This window comes from Urocitellus parryii, chromosome 1 (genome assembly GCF_045843805.1).
Source record: "Urocitellus parryii isolate mUroPar1 chromosome 1, mUroPar1.hap1, whole genome shotgun sequence".
Lineage (NCBI taxonomy): Eukaryota > Metazoa > Chordata > Mammalia > Rodentia > Sciuridae > Urocitellus > Urocitellus parryii.
In genome coordinates this window covers 277,630,214-277,648,266 of record NC_135531.1, presented here as the reverse complement: position 1 = coordinate 277,648,266, position 18,053 = coordinate 277,630,214, and the positions used below count along the sequence as shown (strand labels likewise).

Below are 18,053 nucleotides of genomic sequence, written 5' to 3'. Positions count from 1 at the left end.
GGAGGCTGGCGCCCTCAGGGAACTGCTAAGGCGCCCGGCCACTGGGGACCCAGGCCAGGACAGGAAAGGGGCTGCAGTCACACCTGCCTCGACGCAGTCCACGCCTCATCCAGGGAGGAAGAGCGTCCTGCACCAGAGCTCAGCCGTGGCGCTGAGGGTCCTGGGGAAGAGCAAGGAGGAGGGACTGAGAAACTGAGGGCAGAGCAAGGAAGCGTCTTCCTGCAGGGCACAGTGCAGGGAGCTTCAGGTCCCTCCCGGCCAGGACTCTAGATCCGATCACTAGAAGGGAGGCCGTGAGACAGAGAGAGCAAGTGGAGCTCCAGGCGCGGCAGAGTTCTCTAGAACAAACCGAGGCGGGTAAGTGGGTTTTCGTGTTTATGTACGTAGTAGGAGGCCAATGTGCGTTTGCTGACCCCACAGATAGATCATTTTTTCCATCTGATGGAGATCATGGCTTAGTTGCCTGTTGCACTCGGGTGATGTGGAACAAGCTGGAGTGAGGCGGTAGGGAAAGGTGGGGACTGTGGCACATCAGAGAAAAGCCCCGTTAACAGAGAAGAGGTTCCACTCAGCTCCAGTCATCACATGGGGTAAAGCAGCCTAAGGTGAGCACACCTTTATATTTTCAAGGGATGCTGAAAAATCTAGATTATCATGTAAAACTTCTCTATTTTAAGAAAACCTTTTACTGGGCACTGTAGCATATGCCTATAATCCCAGCAACTCAGGAGGCTGAGGCAGGAGGATCACGAGTTCAAAGCCGGCCTCAGCAACTTAGCAAGGCTCTAAGTAACTTAGTGAGACCCTGTCTCTAAATAACTTATTAAAAAAGGCTGGGGATGTGGCTCAGTGAGTAAGCACCTGGGTTCGATCCCTGACGCAAAAAAAAAAAAAAAAAAGGAAAGAAACAAAGAAAAAAAGAAGAAACCCTTTTAACAGATTCAAAATTTTTAAGAATCACTGAATCAACATAGATGCTACCAGTTTGTGATCATTATTCTAATACATGCAGCTTTTTGCGGGGTGGGGTAGGAGGGGATTGAGCTCAGGGGCACTCGACCACTGAGCCACATCCCCAGACCTATTTTGTATTTCATTGAGAGACAGGGACTCACTGAGCTGCTTAGCGCCTAAATTGCTGAGGCTGGCTTTGAACTCGCGATCCTCCTGTCTCAGCCTCCCAAGCTGCTGGGATTACAGGCGTGCGCCACCATGGCCAGCTACATGTGGCCCTCATGCAGCAGATCTATCCCTCACTTACCCCTTCTATTCAGACTAGGACCCAGGAAGCGGGTTTAGCCACGTCTGGCTACCACCCAGCTGGGAGGCTCTGGGACATGCTGGTGACAGAAGCAGGATGGACTAGAGAGGAGCACAGGCTGCGAGGACAGCAGAGCTCTAGTGAGAGGCAAGAGCAGGGCCTGGCCCCTCCTTGCTCACCCAGTGAGGATGCCTGCAGAGAGGGGCAGCTGGAAGCCCTCCAGCAGGGAGAGGGGCCAGGTAGAGGGCAAGGTGAGGAGGGTAGGGTGGGAGGGGCTTGAGGAATTCCTGCAGTAAAGGAGAGCTGTGGCCAGAAGGAACCTCGGGGCCACCTGCCCGCTCTTCCAATAGCCCAGGATTCCATGTGTCCCCCCAGGGGGAGAACCGGGCATTACCAGGAGGGAGATTTCTGCCCTATTGGAGGAAACGTTTGGATTTGCCCAGGTCACCATGCAGGAGTTCTGGGTTTCTGGCCCTGACCACTCGCCCAGCGTTTTGCCTCACCCACGTGGAAGCCTGGAGTGTGGCTCGCACCTGCCCGCTTCCCCTCCCCTCTGCTCTTCCTGGCTGGGCACCATCTGGCCTACGCCCATCCCTCGGCACCGCTGTCTTCCTCCATTCCTCTGACGTGCATCTTCCTCTGGAGTAGAGACCTTCTCAAGTGGGCCCAGGCAGTGCAAAGAAAATCAGAACAACTCCTTCCCCAAAAAAAGTTATGTGGAAAGTAATAAATAAGCCCGCTGCAGTGTGCACGAAAGACCAGGGGCCCGGAGGACCCAAAGAGTGAATTAGAAAACTTTTTTGTTGTTGTTGTTTTGAACTGGAAATTGAACCCAAGGTGCTCTTCCACTGAGCTGCATCTCCAGCCCTATCTATTTTTTATCTTAAGACAAGGTCTTGCTAAGTTGCTGAGACTGGCCTTGAATTTACAATCTTCTTGCCTCAGCATCCCAAGTTACTGGGATAATAGGTGTGCACCATTGCACCTGGCCAAATTAAAAAACTCTTAATACTGGTGAGAGAATTCAGAAAGATAGTTAAGATCCCATGGAAACCATAATTTTCCTACAGCCCTGCAAAACCTAATCAAAAAAGGTTATGGAAAAGATAGATAATTTGTAAAAGTAACTAAAACTATATCACAGCAAATATTAGAGCCAGTAGGAGAACTGAATGGAGAAAGCATAAGATAAAGCATAAATCAGAAATGAGAAAATCTGAACAAATGGAAAGAGAGGCCACGGTCTCACATACAAGGACTCCGTGTGTTTTCATGTTTGTTTTGGTGCTGTGGATGGAACCCAGGGCTTTGCACATGCTAAGGACGTGCTGTACCACTGAACTCCACCCTCAGCCCCCAGAGTTCCTAGGATATAGGTTATCTTCAAATAAATCTATAAATTCATAAAATTACATAAAATTCCAGCTGGAATTTTCAGGAAAATTGACAAGCTGATTGTAAAATCCACCTTGAAAAGAAAATACTTGGAAACAAGGAATAAAGAGAACAATAAATGGTAACTTAGTGCCAGGTAGGAAAATAAATGAAGACACGTAATTGAACATGACGCAAGGATAGACTTCAAGCTATGGGACAGAAGGAGGTGTTCAAAATCAGTGTGGGACACTGTGGGCAATTAGCATATGACATGAAGGCATTGTCAATCAGTGGGAAAGGAGAGACTCTAATATGTTGTTTGCTCTTCGTTTGGAGGATGGAGTTACACTCCCTACTGTATAACAAATGTAGAAATAAACCTAAAAACATGTTATAAGAGTGCTAGAAAATAAAAACAATATTTTCCCTGAATAAATAATTTGAGTTGGCTCACAGATCCCAGAATTCATAAATGAAAATATCTGCCTACCCTAAGTTTCTAAATGTTCATGTCAAAATGGACCACTCCAAAAACAAACAAACAAACAAAAACTAGAATGGCCAATTTACAAAATTGTTAGTCAAAGAAAAACTAATTTACTGAACACATAAAGAGTTCTTTTTATCAGAAAGATTTTTAAGAAGGAAAAATATTGACAAAAGTATAAATGGGTAATTCACAAGAAAAGAAATATCAGTGGTGAATTCAAGAATGAACATAGGTTTATTGTCATTTTTTTTTTTGTTGTTGTTCTGGAGATTGAACACAAGGTGCTTAACCACTGAGCCACATCCCTGGTCCTTTTTATTTTTTATTTTGAGACAGAGTCTCGCTAAGTTGCTGAAGCTGGCTTTGAACTCATGATCCTCCTGTCTCAGTCTCCTAAGTTGCTAGGATCATAGGCGTGCGATACCATGCCTGGCTTATTGTAATTTCTAATGAGGGAAATGCAAACCAAATATTGAGATTGCATATTTCACCCATTGTTTGATGAAACATAGACACTGATAACACTGGGCAGGGGGCTTGGTGTGTGCCAAGAAACTTCAGGTGAGATGGTCACTTGGGCAAGGTGATTGATCCGAATCCACAATAAAAATATACATTCCTTCAACCTTGATTTATTTCCTCTTGGAGAAAATATACTTGTGCACAGAAGCACATGCAAACCTTGCTTATGGTAGCATTTGTCTTTTGTAGCAATAATAACAACAAAAAGGAAAGATCTACAGGTCTGTCCATCATTGCTATACCTCAATCAAAGAGCACAAAGGTGTGCAAAGTGACTTCGGTAGATCTCAAAGACAGATTGCTAAGGGGAGAAAGCAAATTGCAAAGCAAAATGTACAGTACAATCCCATTTCTAAATCCAAAATGAAACAGACTGCACCTTCGCACAGGCTCCTGTCTTCAGTAAGTGCATAGAAAATGGAAAATGTCCAAGGTCAGCAGTTTAGGAAAAGAGGGTGTGGGGAGGCCGAGGACAGGGTTATGTTCTGTGGTCTCTGTGCTTCTGTTTTGTTGAAATGCTTTTTAAGAGTATATTCATATTTCACTTAGGTGGAAAAACAAGCAAAAATTGAATTAAGTTAAAAATACAGAAAAACACTAAGGAAAAAAAAATAAGAACAACTGTAAGCAAGACTCACTGCCCCTTGATGCCCAGGGGCCCTCAGCCCTGAGCCTGGACTGGAAAGGTACCTGTGAGGCTGTAAACAGCAGATAAAAAAAAAAAAAAAAAATCACAGGTTGGGGCTGGAGCTGGGGCTTAGTAGTAAAGCACTGCCTAGCAGATGTGAGGCCCTGGGTTGGATCCTCAGCACTGCATTGCGTAAATAGAATAAAGGCCCATTGAACCTTAAAAACAAAATCACCCCACCACCCAATTTTTGCCTTGGAGGGTCTGAATTCAACACACACACACTTTTCGGGGGTAGAAGGTAAGGGGAATAAAAGGTGTAGTCAATAACAGATATAGATAGATAGATACTGGGGATTGAACTCAGGGGAACTCGATCACTGAGCCATACCCGCAGCCCTGTTTTGTATTTTATTTAGAGACAGGGTCTCACTGAGTTGCTAAGTGCCTTGCCATTGCTGAGGCTGGCTTTGAACTTGAGATCCTCCTGCCTCAGCCTTCTGAGCCACTGGGATTAGAGGCCTGCACCATCACACCCGGTTAAAAGATAATTTTTAAAAACAGTTTTAAAATTATATGGGTATGGGGTTTTGTTTTGGAGTGATAGAAATGTTTGGGAACTAGATGAGGTATGGGTGCGGATGTGGTGAATGTACCAACCGCCTTAGAACTGTTAACATTCTGTGTGCTTTTTTTTTTTTTTTTTGTCTGATTGTTTTTGCTTTTTGGTATCAGGAATTAAGCCCAGGGGCGCTGGACCACTGAGCTTGATCACTCCAGCCATTTTATTTTTTACTCTGAGACAGGGTTTTGCTAAGTTGCTTAGGGTCTCGCTAAATTGCTGAGGCTGGTTTTGAACTTGCGATCCTCCTGCCTCAGCCTCCGGAGCCACAGAGATTACAGGTGTACGCCAACATGCCTGGCTACTTTCTGGATTTTGTGGCACTTAGCAAATGGTTGATTATGTGAATCTCACCTGGATTGAAACAAAACAACCATGGAGAAAAACTCCTTGGCTGCCCGCCGCTTTCGGAGGAGGGTCCAGACTCCCCGGCCCAGGGCCAGCCCTTCCAGCTGAGCGGACTTTCTCTTTTCCCCTGAGCTCTGCTGGGATTCCCTTTTGGAACTTTGAGAGTTTGGTGACCTTAACCCTATGTTGTTGGAGATAATCCCATTTCCTGTACTATTAATTTTCTAATAATAACATGAAGTGAAATGAAAAAAAAATTATTTTGAAGGTTATATCTTGGCCATAGCTTAAAAAAATAAATAAAACAGTACCAATATGTAGACATTAGGAAGGAAAAGCCCTTTTCTTATTGGTAACCCCCAGCAGCCGGCAAACCCTATCCTAGCCCCAGGGACAATGGTTCCTGGGTGTTGTAGGGCTTCCTACTCTTACATGTGTGCAATTCTGGGCAGATAATGGGTCCCTAAACAGAACCAAAGCTCTCCCACGACCCCGCCCTGCAGCGTCTAATCTGTCCCGCTCACACCCGGCTCTGCTTTCGCTTTTAAAGCAGTGGCCTGGTTTTCCCCTGGCAGACCACACCGGTGTCTCACGCGTCAGGCTGCTTGCCAGCCTCCGCGAGGCGAGGTGGTTGGCTAGGGTCCTTCTCTGTGCCTATGCGAAGTCAAGCTGCAACTGGGTGTCCTTGGACGTTTCTTTGCCCCTGCGATGGGATGGACAGATTCCTGGAGGGACGCCTCCCTCGCCCAGGTCAGGCCCTGTGAAGGTTGGGGGACGGCGCACCCTGCCCTCCAGAGACTTTGCTCAGATCTGCACACCTCCTGTCTTGTGGGACTGGCTGCCACTGTGCTCACCCCACACCGTCTTCAGGCTTCCGCGTTCCCAAAGACCCCGGTCATCTTCAAAGGCCAGCTGATCCGCAGGCTGGGCCCTGGTTGGCTGCCTTTCTCACAAGCCTCTATGTGACACTGAGGCTCTGGACCACACTGCAAGTAACAAAGCTCTAGAGCAGTGCCGTCCAGCAGAAATATAATGTGAGCCTTGTATTTGATTTAAAATGTAGTTCTAGAAGCCACATTCAGTAAAAGTGTTTCAAACCCTGAACTCAGCAGGGTGCAGTGGCACACACCTGTAATCCTAGCGACTTGGGAGGCTCTGGCAGGAGGATCACAAGTCCGAGGCCAGCCTCAACAACTTAGCGAGGCCCTAAGCAACTTAGCAAGACCCTGTCTCAAAGTGAAAAATAAAAATAGCTGGAGATGTGACTCAGTGGTAAAGTTCTTCTGGGTTCAATCCCCAGTAGGAAAAGAAAAAAAAACCAAAAAAGTTAAACGCCACATATCCAAAATATTAGAATTTCAATATGTCATAAAAATTATGAGATGGTTTGCGTCTCTTCTCTCTCCTTACCCACCCCCTGTTGGTGCAGTTCTTTGAAGTCCAGTGTGGATTTGATACTAGCCACATTACCAGTGCTCAGCAGCCACATGGATGACCAGCTCTGGAGAAGCCTGTGGTCTAACCAGGGAGGGGATTTGGGAACCTGCCTTCCTCAGACTGAAGGGAGCAGCCCGGGGCTGTTGGGATAGGAGGGGAGGGGTGCTCAGGAGGCACTAACAACAGCACCTTCTTCTGCAAAGGGTGAGTGTCCTGCAGGAGAAAGTTAGAGCTTGAGCCCAATTCTGGGTGTTCTGAAGACTCACGCAGTGGCTGCTATGATTACATTGTTATAATAATAACGATATAATAATTCAAATTATAGATTAATCTAAAAACCCCAAACGCTTCAAAATCCAAAATGTTTTCGGTGCCAACAAGATGCCACAAGTGGGAAATTCCACCCCTGACCTCATGTGATGGGTCCCAGTCAAAACACAGACGCTCACAAAGTAGTAGACAGAATTACCTACAGGCCACGTGTTTAAGTGTATGTGAAACCCAAATGAATTCTGTTTAGACTTGGGTCCTGTCCCCAAGATATCCCTCTGTGTGCATGCAGGCATTCCAGAAAGGGGGGGGGGAATCCTGAGTCCCCACCACTCTGGTCCCAAGCATTTTGGATCAGGGATATTCAACCTGTACTCATCTGTTCCCAGGCAACATTTCCAAGGCCATCAAAGAGACTCATAGCAAGCTGAAACTGGACAGATCGTCCTAGCTGACCAGGCCTCCCGCTATTAGTGCCCAATTTTCACAACTCTTTCCTCCCCCAAATGTCAGAGAACCATCAACCTTTAAAGAACGCCTCAGTGAGCGCTCAGCGTGCTCAAGGTCTTTAGCCCTATTTTTAAGAGGCCAAATGGGTAACGGATTCTAAAGTCAAATTTTAGAGAAACGTATTTACATGGATGGTTTCCCAAGAAGGGAAGCTCATCTCCCTGTCTGGGGATTTTACTTCTGTGTCGGGTTTTCGATTTGAATTGCCTCATCTCTGCTTGCTCCTTTCCTGAGAGAAAGGGAGATGACACATAGTGAACATGACCTTCTGCCCAGGGATGGTGGCCCAAAGCCCCTGCCAGGAGCAGGAGAGAGGTGGTGAGGCTGGGTCCCCGAGGGGAGGAGAGGGAGGGCAAGTCAGCGGTCGCAGGGCTGTGGGAAGCAGGGCTTGGAGGGGAAGTCCACCTGTTTCTCCACTGCTCCACGTCCCTTCTGGGGTCAAGATGATTTCACCCATGTCCCCGTCACCCAGCAGGAGTATGCTGGACCTGTTAGGCTCCAGACAAGGGCCGAAGCTGACAGGGGGAGACGGCTGGGGGTCGCAGCTGGGAGGTACCTCTGGGCCCCTGGAGCAGAGAGGGTGGGGCGGGGCTCCGAGGTCAGGCCGGTCCGTCTCAAGATGGAAGAGTGGGTGGGCAGTGGGGGAGAAAGGGAGGCCGCAGCCTTTGGCTCTCCTCCACCTCAGAATTCAACATTTGCCTTTAAAACGGCCATTTCCCTCTGCCCCACGCAATCAGGGAAGTTCATCTCCTTTAACTGTTTCCATTTCCCCTTTCCCTCTCACTCCAAGCCAAGGTCCTGTGTTGAGACAGCTGGGCAGGGGGTGGGGTTGCGGGTGTCACTCTGTGGTCACAGCACTTGCCTTGCGTGCGGCAGCCACAGGTTCCAGTCCTACTGTTACCATGGAAAAAAAAAAAAAAGAAAACCGGACCCTGCTCAGTTTAAACTCTCCCCCTTCAAGAATTTAGCCGAATCTTTTGCCCTCTTTGGATCTTCGTGGCAGCGTACTAACAGCTGCGCTAACTGCTGTGTTTCGGAAGCCTGGTTCCAGTGCTCCGGGAAAGCCAGCACCCTCCACCTCCCCACTGCTGGGCGCCGAGGGGGCCTACTTTTATCCTTAATTACACATCCCTGGGACGCTCTTCTTGCTTCTTTTCTTTTTGTCCAACACCTGAGGTACCCTTCTGGAAGACACAGAAGTGACAGCTGGAGGTGACCCAGGAGGGATCAGCCTGGGGGACCCCTGAGAGGAGAGGCTGCAGGCCTGGGGCAGCTCTGTTAGTGCTGCTGCTCAGCCCCCTGCCCCGGCTGCCCTGCTTCATCCCAGCGCGGGCAGCACCCGCTGTAGCCCACCACGGCAGCGCGGAGGCTGAGCCAGGCTCCCAGCCAGACACAGAGGCAGAGGGGACCCTCACCACGTTCTCAGAGAGAGAGACAGACAGGGCCGACTACCACCCTCAAGCCAAGGTATGGGATCAGGAGGTGAAGAAGGGCTTGGGGAGCGCGCCTGCCAGGCGGCGGGGCCACTGATCATCTTGAAAATTGCTTGACACAGGTTTCCACGAGGAGGGGACTGTGCCTCTGAGGTGGAGCTTGTGTTCCTGGTTCCCATTCACACTACTTACTGACTGACTGAATGACTGAATGAATGGGCTGCAGGAGTCTCTAAGCCGGGCCTGGCCTCTACACACTGAGCCTTAACACTCACTGGCTTAACAGTAGGCTCGTCTTGGGCCTGAGAAGGTCAATGGCTTAGACTCCTGAAAGTCTCAGCAGGGTCTCTAACTGGGGCCACCGTGGTGGCTCTGAAACAAAGGCCAGTAGCCAGAGAGACTCAGGGAGACGCTTGCCTTCCAGCCTGGGTCTGCGCACTGCCAGGTGCCTCCTTGGCTGAAGGCCGGGTGAAGGAAGAAAGGTGCCTAGCAGGTCTGCAGCAGCGGCAGCCCAGGGGACTAGTAATGATCCCCTCCCTGGAGGCAGAGTGTGCCCAAGAGCCAGCTCCTGGTAAGGGTTCCACAAGTGGTAGCTGTGGAGAAGGGGATGGGAGGCAGGGTGTGGCCCGTCCTCTGTGTCCACGGCTCTCGCTGTGGTCAGTGGCCCAGCCTGCCTGCCCCTGCCTGTCTTCCCAGCCTTCAGAGCAGAGATGGCGCGGGCTCAGGGAGTGGCACAGGCCGGAGTCAGGGACCCCTCTTGGCTCCTGGGCCAGGGCCAGGGCCAGGCGGGACCCTGGACACTTGGCCTCTGTGGACAGCTTTGCTGCCCATCCCAGGAGTCCCAGCCTGGTGTCCTCACCTGGTCCAAGGCAGGGAGGGGGGGTGTGAGGAGCTCCACCTCGGCGTGGATTGGACTGGCCGAGGGGGTTCTCGCCGAGTGCCCCGTCAGGCAGTGACAGTGCTTTACGGGAACTGTCTTTCAGTCCTCAAAACCTCCCTGGGAGAGAAGAGCTGCAGCTGTCCCTCTATTTCTGACAAAAGCAGAGGCCAGGAGAGTCAACAGCGCCCCCAAGGGAACTAGAACAATGACTTCTCCCAAAGAACAAGGGCCTTCTCCCAAAACGCAGCTTCAGGAAGCATCCGGCAACCTCTCTGGGTGTCCCAAGCCCAGGCTGTGAGGACCCAGGAGTGAAACCCAAGAAGAGCGGGAGAAGCGGGGAGAGAGGACGGGGCCAGTTGAGCAGGGGGCCAGCCCGGTCCGCTGTTTTCCCAGAGGAAATTGACCAAGGCCTGGAAAACGTGGTGGGAGCAGTGGACACTGCGGGAGCCCGTGTGAGAATGCTGACGAGAGCAGGGCAAAGCCTGTGAAGTGGGGAGCCCTGCTGCTCCTCCGTCTTCCCCAGGGGCCCGCGGGATGGGTCCCCAGGGTAGAGATCCATGGCGCACTGGCCGTGGGCCAAAACAGCTGCAGGACAGACAGTGAATAAACCAAGTGATGAAGATACTAAGGCAGAGAGTTGCCAGTGCCCCAAGGAAGATGAAGGAGGAAAGGGTTACGGAGCAGCAGGTGCAGGCGATTCCCATGCAGGGGTGGAGCAAGGCTGCTCAGAGGGCGGGTGTTTCCTTAGAGGGAAGGCCCTTCGGTGGGGTGCAAGCTTGCGCTTGGGAAGGTTAGACCTAGAACTTGATCTCAAGGGCAAAGCTGGGGCGAGAAGCCAAATCATTCTGCCACCAGCAGGAAATCCAGATGCCTCCCCAGGGCACAGAGATTGCTGAAATTTTGGTGGGTTTTTGTTCCATTTCTGGTTAGAGTTGGAGAAAAGGATATTGAGCCCAAGGATATTTGACACAAAGATAGAGTTTAAGAATGTCTGGGGCCGGGAGGAGCAGATCCTGGCAACACGGTACCATCCAGGATGAAGAAGAGCAGGGGCTACTTGTGTCAGAGAAACCTGACATCAACTTAAAATTGACACCTTCTGTTTTGAAATTCCCCCAGGGTCGCCCAGACCTTTGCTGTGTTAGGGTGCCTTCAGCTGCAGGTAACAGAAAACCCTAATTCAACTACCTGAACAGACAGGAATGAATAGTCTCACTAAACAGGAGGTCTAGAGGCAGGCAGCTCCCAGGCTGGTTGATTCTGTTCAACTGATTCAGTGGCATCACTGAGGACCCAGGTTCACTTCATCTTTCTGCTCTGCCATCTGCACCCTGGCCTCACTTTCCAGTAGCCTCTCCTCGTGGTTGCAAGACGGCAGCAGCAGCTCCAACTGTCATATCCTGTGACAACTTCCAAAGGTAGATAGAGACCATTTCATCCTTATGGACAAGCAGACAGACAAGTAGACCTTTATCAGAAGCCCCATCGACCACTCCCCTTTAGGGCAAGGTGGCTCAGAAGGCTCTGGAACAGGGAGAAGCAGGAACAAGATTGGCAGAGGGATGGGGAGAAAAAAGGAGATGGTCACTGGGAGGTAGAGGGGACAAAACTCTCCAGACTTCTCTAAAACACTCAGGAAAGGACCACGTATCCTGCCGCCACACGAGGGAACGGCGGAGTCTGCGTGTCATAAAGGCATGTGTGCTCAGAAGGTCAGAAAACGAGAGCAGACGGGACCAGGTGGGACACAGGCTCACTCAGAGACCAAACAGAAGAAAAGCCTTTTGAGTCACAGAAAGCTCTGAGTTTGCCCAGTGAGTCACGGAGCCCAGTCCCGGCCTTAGCAATGGGAGGAAAATGACGGGATGGAAAAGAAAAGAGTTCCCACCAGCTTCAAAGCAGAAAAAGACAAAACTGCTTCCCTCTAGTGGAGCCAGTTCAAGGCCTCGGTTGGCCGTGGGACTCGGTCCTACTGAGCTCCCAAAGGCCGCAGCAGGAGGCCTCTATAGAACGTGGAGCGATGCTGGCCCAGAGAGTCTCACGTCCATCAAGTCCCCTTTGGAGCATGAAGGCAGCTGCAAGAGGCTTTAGGATACTCAGAGGCGTACAAAACAGACCTGTCTGTTTTCTGTTGTAGGAAAAAATATATAAAGTAGGCACCTAGAAAGTGGCAGTCGTGACGTAGAGGGACCCTCTGCCTGTGACCTGTGGGCCTTCTCTGAGCCTCTCAGCTCACCTCCTTGTGCAACCTCAGGAAGTGTGTGGACGAGCCACATCCTTTGCCTGGCGGCTCAGGCGGAATCTTTACTTCATGGGGTGACCACTCAGAACAATAACTGCTGCCACCCGCTTCCTGAGCATAATAACAATGGCTCAAGAGCACCTCAGGACCCCGGGGGAGCGGCTTGCTGTTCTGTTTCCCTCTCCCAAAGCCAGGCTTGACCACCACCACCACCAGGAACTGGAATCAAGAGTCTCCTCTTTACAGCTCGGACTGCTGCAGCCCCTGGGTTTTCTTCTAAATAGGGAAAGAGTCCTGTGGACGGACAATCGTCTGTGAGCTTGATCATCTCAAATGCCCATTTTCTTCTACAGGTGCATGAAACCCGCAGGTGCTCCTGCCTGGAGTTCAACCTCCCCTCAGGACCCTGGATGCCATCTCAGCCTCAAAAGCAGAAGTTCACAGAGATCTTGCACGTGATGGGGGTCACGGGCAGGCTTTATCTTCTGCCGTGTTCTTCTTGGCAGGAAGGAGCTGGACTGGGAGCCAGGGCTGGCAGGGTGCAGGGCTTCCGTTGCGGAGCAGCTTGGACGGCTGTGCCTGTAACACTTTTGAAGGCCGCCCTGAGCCTGTGGGCTCTCTCAGCCATGCTGCAGCTTGGGACTGGCCCTCCTGCCGCAGACTCACGGGGAGCAGCGTCCCTTTGAAGGCAGTGGCAGCCTAGCAGCCGCTCTGGAGTCAGGAACCCACCCCGTGCCACTTCCCCAAGGGGAGAGTCACTTCCCTTCCCAGCCCGAGAGGAGTTGGGGCTCTCGGGTGTGGGAAACGGGGGCCTGAGGGCCTGAGCCGTCCTGCCTGGCCCTGGCCTCGTGCCAGAGAGCTGCCCAGGCCTGGGGATGTGGCACAGGCCCCCGTCCAGAAGGTTCTCCAGGTCTGAGGGCCCCCGCAGGGGTAGAAGAGCTGCTTCACAGTTCCACGGCCACTGAAGCCTGGGGGTCCACAGCCCAGAGAGCAGAGCCAGGGAGGGCTTCAGGGAACCCGCCCCTTCCCCCAGTGGCACTGCCTAGAATCACTCCCACCCGGGGAGGAAAAGGACCCAGCGTTGACAGGCCACAGGCCCTGCCTCCTCGCCCTCTGGGTGGAGTCCTGGCCTGCCCTTGCCCTTGCCCAGGGGATTCCAGCCCTCAGCCAGGCTTGGGAGCACATCCTGAGCTGCATAGAGAATGCTTTTCTTTTGGAGGGGGGATATGCAGACCTGGTGTGAGCCCCAATCCTGAGACATTCACATTGACACAAGAGGGTTGGGTGAGGTTCTGGCTTGTGTCCTTCCCGTCTCTGACTTTTGTGAGTCTGTGAGAGCTGGAGGGAAGGAAGGGTCCCAGAGAGCTGGGGTCACACCCTGCCCTGATGTGGGGCCACCGTGGGCCATGAGGGGTAGCCTGCCTTCAGCTGTAGCTCTGCAAAGAAGCGCAGGCTTCGGTCCCCCTAGGAAGGGTTTCAGGTCAGTGGCTGCTTCTTTGGGCAGCCTCACATTCTGGTGGCACCTAACAGACTGAGGTGTAAGGAATGAGTTATTTAGAAACTGTGGCTAAGCTCAGGAAGGAGTGCGAGGGTTTACCTCAATATGGAAAGAGGAACTTGAGTTAAAACCTGCAGTGCTCAAGGACGGCCCAGGGCGTCTCAGGCTTGGCTTACGGGGGCAGTGTCACTCCGCAGAGGACAGCTGTCATTTATTTCAGGAGGTGTGTTTTTATAGGAAGGTGCAGTCTTTAAGGTGGAAACTTCTTCAGACTACCTAGGACCCGGGTCCCTTAGTTACTTGGTGCTGGCTACCTAAGAGGTCACAGGCAAGGAGTGGATTTGTCCAGCAGGCCCACGGGCCTTCTGTGAAAACTGCCTGCCCCTTGCCCTGATGAGGTGGCCTTAGGGAGCCAGGCCCTGTCCCCAAGATTCTGTCCCCATTTTCCAACGGTAGGCAGACACCTGCTCCCAGACAGCCAAGTCCTTCCTAGGCTCATGGCCCAGGAAGGGGATCCTGGGGGCTGAGCCAATCAGACTCCCAGGGGACCAGGAACTGAAAGGGAGCCAGCCTGAGGGGAGGAGCAAACCCACAGAGATGAGCTGAGTCAGAGGTGGAACCTGGACCGGGCCGTGTCCCCTGGCCCGGGGCTGAGGGCCTTCTGAGTGGCCTTCTTGCTGTGCACGTCTCCACCCAGGCCCCAGCCCGGCGCACGCCTGAGCCAAAGTGAGTCTGTTTCTTACAACCCCAAGGCCTGGTGAGGCTCCGGGTTTCAAAGCTGAGGATTCACAGCGTCACAGGAAGCACCAGGGCAGGAACGTGAGGACTCGGGGACAGCCTCCAGACGGAGTCTGTGTTCAGAGGCCCCATACAGACCCTGCTTGAGAAGCCACAGAGTCACGTCCTTCCCAGTCATACTTAAAGTTTTCTTCACTTTGAAGGAATAGAGTAAACCACAAGGGGAAAAAGATCAAAGGCGCCGACCGACTTTTAACTTGCGAGAGCTGAGTCCTCTCAGGAAACCACCCAGGAAGGATGCCAACCTGCTGGCCAAGTTCACGGGTCCCCGACTCAAGCAGTGTGGTAGACCAGGAGGCCCACCGCCTGCCCCAAGCAGGCTCCCCCGGGCCAGCCACACCCCGGGCACCCTGGCAGGTGGGGACACACATGCGGCAATGACCAAGAGGCGCAGTGCTCAGCCTGACTTCCAACGGGGAGAGCGCTTCTGCTTGAGCCACCCCTGCCCGTCTGTGAGGCCCGGCAGCGAGCAGACCCTGCCTCCCAGAAGGCCGCTCTGTGTCCCCCAGGGCTGGTTCCAACCCCTGAGGGTCCCGCACTCTGGACTAAGCGGCTGGTTGAAGTGATTCCTTTGGTCCCCACGATCAGTCACCCTGAGAGGCCTGCTCCACGAATCTCCCCCTCCCTCTTGACACATCTCTGGGTCTCTTTGCCCCAGGGACCTGCTCTTCTCTGGCCCCTGAGTGCAGCTCTGTGTCTACCCTGCGCCCTGGAAGGGGAATCATGCCCTGGAGTCTAGAACCAGCAGTTGTGCCCCACCTCTCCCCCTCCCCCTCGCCCCCTCCCACTTCTGCTTCCACTTTCTTTTCAAGGAACCTCCTCCAGACCCTCGTCTGGGCCTGCGGCTCCGCTCTGGCATGGCTGTGTGCCGCTGGTTGCTGGGCCTCTTACCATGGTCCCTGAGGACTTGCACACCCCCACCCCACCCCCACGGAGGTCCCTGAGACTGTTGCCTCCTCCTTTCTCTCACCCCCATGTTCTCCTGATGCAGCCAGATAAACATGACTTCCCCGACTCCCACAGCACTCGGTTATCACACACTGCGGTCGAGCAAAGCCTCCACTGTTACCCCACAAACTGTGCTTAGGGGGGTCTCCCCACACTTCCCGGGTGGGTGGGTGCAGTTGATTTTTCTTTGTGAAATTCAGCTGAAAGTCTGGAGCACCGGGCTTCCCGTGGCCAGAGCAGGTGCCACGAGCGTCGGTGTTGAGCAGCAGAGCACTCGAAACAGCACTCCTCCAGGGCTGCGACGTGTGACTCTCGCGGGCTTCCTGCATGCACCCCAGTCCCCCCTTCCCAGACCATCGACACACATTCCTTTGAGAGAACTAAAGAAAACCAGGAACACTTCTCCTGTGTCTCTGGGCGTCCCCTTCCCCTCAGGTACTTCTCACCCTCTTGCACACCACTAACCCCTGGCATGCCTGCTCTGTCGCATCTCAGAGCAGGGTCACCTCGACGGCTAAGCCACCCAGGTGCTTTGGAGGAGGACAGGCTCAGCCAGGCCCTTACCTACTAGGGACATGGGCTTTCTTCTTCCTCTTCCCCTTCTCTCTTTCTCTGCCAGTATAGGCTCAGGTCAGGTCTAGATTTCCAGATTCACAAGGGACTTACCTGAACGGTGAATTTGTCATCTTCATTGGGCAGAATTCTGTAAGTGTAAACACAGTTCCGATACCTGAAATAGATCAAAGACTACGTTAGAACCCAAGCAGGAAAATCCAGTTTCCTAGTCACTGAAAGGACAGGCTCCCTGATGGCGGCTGAAGAGCCTGCCCACAGAGTCTCCAAACTTTAGGGCCGAGAGTCCTCTGAGCTGGTGGCAGACCCTGACACGGAGCAGTCATGAATGGAGGCTTGCTCACCCCCACAGCATACAAGGAGCATCTGGGAAAGGCCAGGGGGTCGTTTGGGCACCGACACATGGTTAACTTCCATGCTGACAGCTAGGGGGTCCATCTGAAGGTGTCCACTGTCTGGAAGGGCCGCCCCCACCTCTTAGCTGCCATGCTGACCATGAGAATGGAGCGAGAGGGGTGTGTGAAGAAGAACCAAGACTCCCAGGGGGCGGAGCCAGGTGGGGTCATAGTGAATGGGTCTCAGGCAGGCAGCAGGGGACCACGAGGGACAAAGCCATGCTCTCTCAGTGTCAACCTCTCCCCGACTAACCCTCTCCCCCTCCCCTGGACACTCTGCCCCGTGGTTTTCTTTTCCTAGAGGTTGGTCACCGTCCCTTAAGAGACCCAGATTTGCCCCCGCAGCTGGGGGATGAAACTTAAGGTTGTTTCTGAGTACTGAACACCCCAGATTCCCTTCTCTTTCTAGAAAGTCCACCTTCTTTGGCTCAGGGGGAGGGGGAAGAGAAGGTACTTTTTACTTTCCTGGAAACTTTGAGTAGAAGGGGAGTTAGTTCTAGCTCAAGTGCCCTGATAGAGGGGCACATGGTGGGTGGTCCCTAACCTAAAGGAGCCTGGCAGCCATGATGGCCACAGGAGTCCATTGACCCTTGGCCGAGCCCGGCAGTCTACTGGAGGTTGGGGGAATGCCATGGCTGTCTGGACTCTTCCTTGAAGCCGCTGGTCTATTCCCTCTCCCAACAAAATCTCTCCCCATTTCTCCCACTGGGGCTCTTGGAACTTTGAAAATTTGCTATGCGTGCAGATCCCTTAAGCAGGGGCCAGTCTCTGCCATGAAGGCAATGCTTCCTTGTAGAAGTTTCACTTAGTCCCTCCTGTGGGCCACACACTCCACCAATCATTTACATATATTATTATTTAACTTGATTGTACCTTAGTTGAAAAAAAAAGCATACAGAAAGAAACGGAATGAAAAATACGTTTCCTCCCCAATCCCATGAGATCCATTTCTTGGATTTACTACTCCTGTTTGCAAAAGGTTCCAGAACTCTGAAACATGCACACAAGCTTATATGTACATATCTTTAAAAGATGCATGTAAAATCATACTATATATGTTCTTCTGAAATTTGCTTTTTTACCCAAAGAAAAAAATATCTTAGAGGTCTTCTCATGTGAGCTGAGAGAGAGAGAGAGAAATGGGTTTTTATCCTTCTTATCATGTTCCACCATGTGGATATGTGGCTATGTGTTTGGCCAGACCCTGGTGATAGATAGGTAGTTATTTCTAGATTTTTGCTGTTGTAAATAAAACTGCAGTGAACATCTCTACCCCTCCATCTTTGTGTACCTGGGCGAACTCATCATTTTAGTTTCTTCCTCAGTTAGATGGAGATGACAATAACACAACATGTACCTGTTGCTGTGTAGATTGGACAAGCTCATGTGTGGAGAGCACTCGGAATAGTACCTGGCCAGGCCGAGCACAGCATGATGGATGCTTATTAGTGCTTGTTGCTAAATCACTAGGAGGAGACTCCTGGGCTAAAGAACATGGGCACTTTATGTTTTGACAGAGGCTACCAACTATCTTCCAATGCACTTGGTGTTATTTTTTGATCTTACTAACCGGATTTGAAAGTGTCTGTGTCCCCACACCCTGCCAACTGACTGTTATCAGACTTCTAAATCTTTGCAAGTCTAAGAGGTGAAAGAAAATGACAGCTTGCTTTAATTTGCTTGTCTTTATGAGAAAGGTTCAGCATGTTCTTCTCCGTGGTTGTTTCTATTTCTTTTTCTGTGAATTCCTTTTCATGTTTTTTCTCACTTTTATGTATCATCTTTCATTTATATGACTTTGATTTTTGATCTATGCTAGAG

General features: G+C 51.7%; 1 protein-coding gene across 1 annotated transcript in view; it reads right to left on the bottom strand.

Annotated features, from left to right (window-relative positions):
* Positions 1 to 18,053, bottom strand: part of Inpp5d (inositol polyphosphate-5-phosphatase D) — a 109,443-nt gene that overhangs the window by 76,968 nt on the left and 14,422 nt on the right. Inside the window, exon 2 of the mRNA XM_026412750.2 lies at positions 15,931 to 15,994. Within this exon, the coding sequence (XP_026268535.2) occupies positions 15,931 to 15,994 (64 nt within the window). The remainder of the gene's footprint in view (positions 1 to 15,930; positions 15,995 to 18,053) is intronic.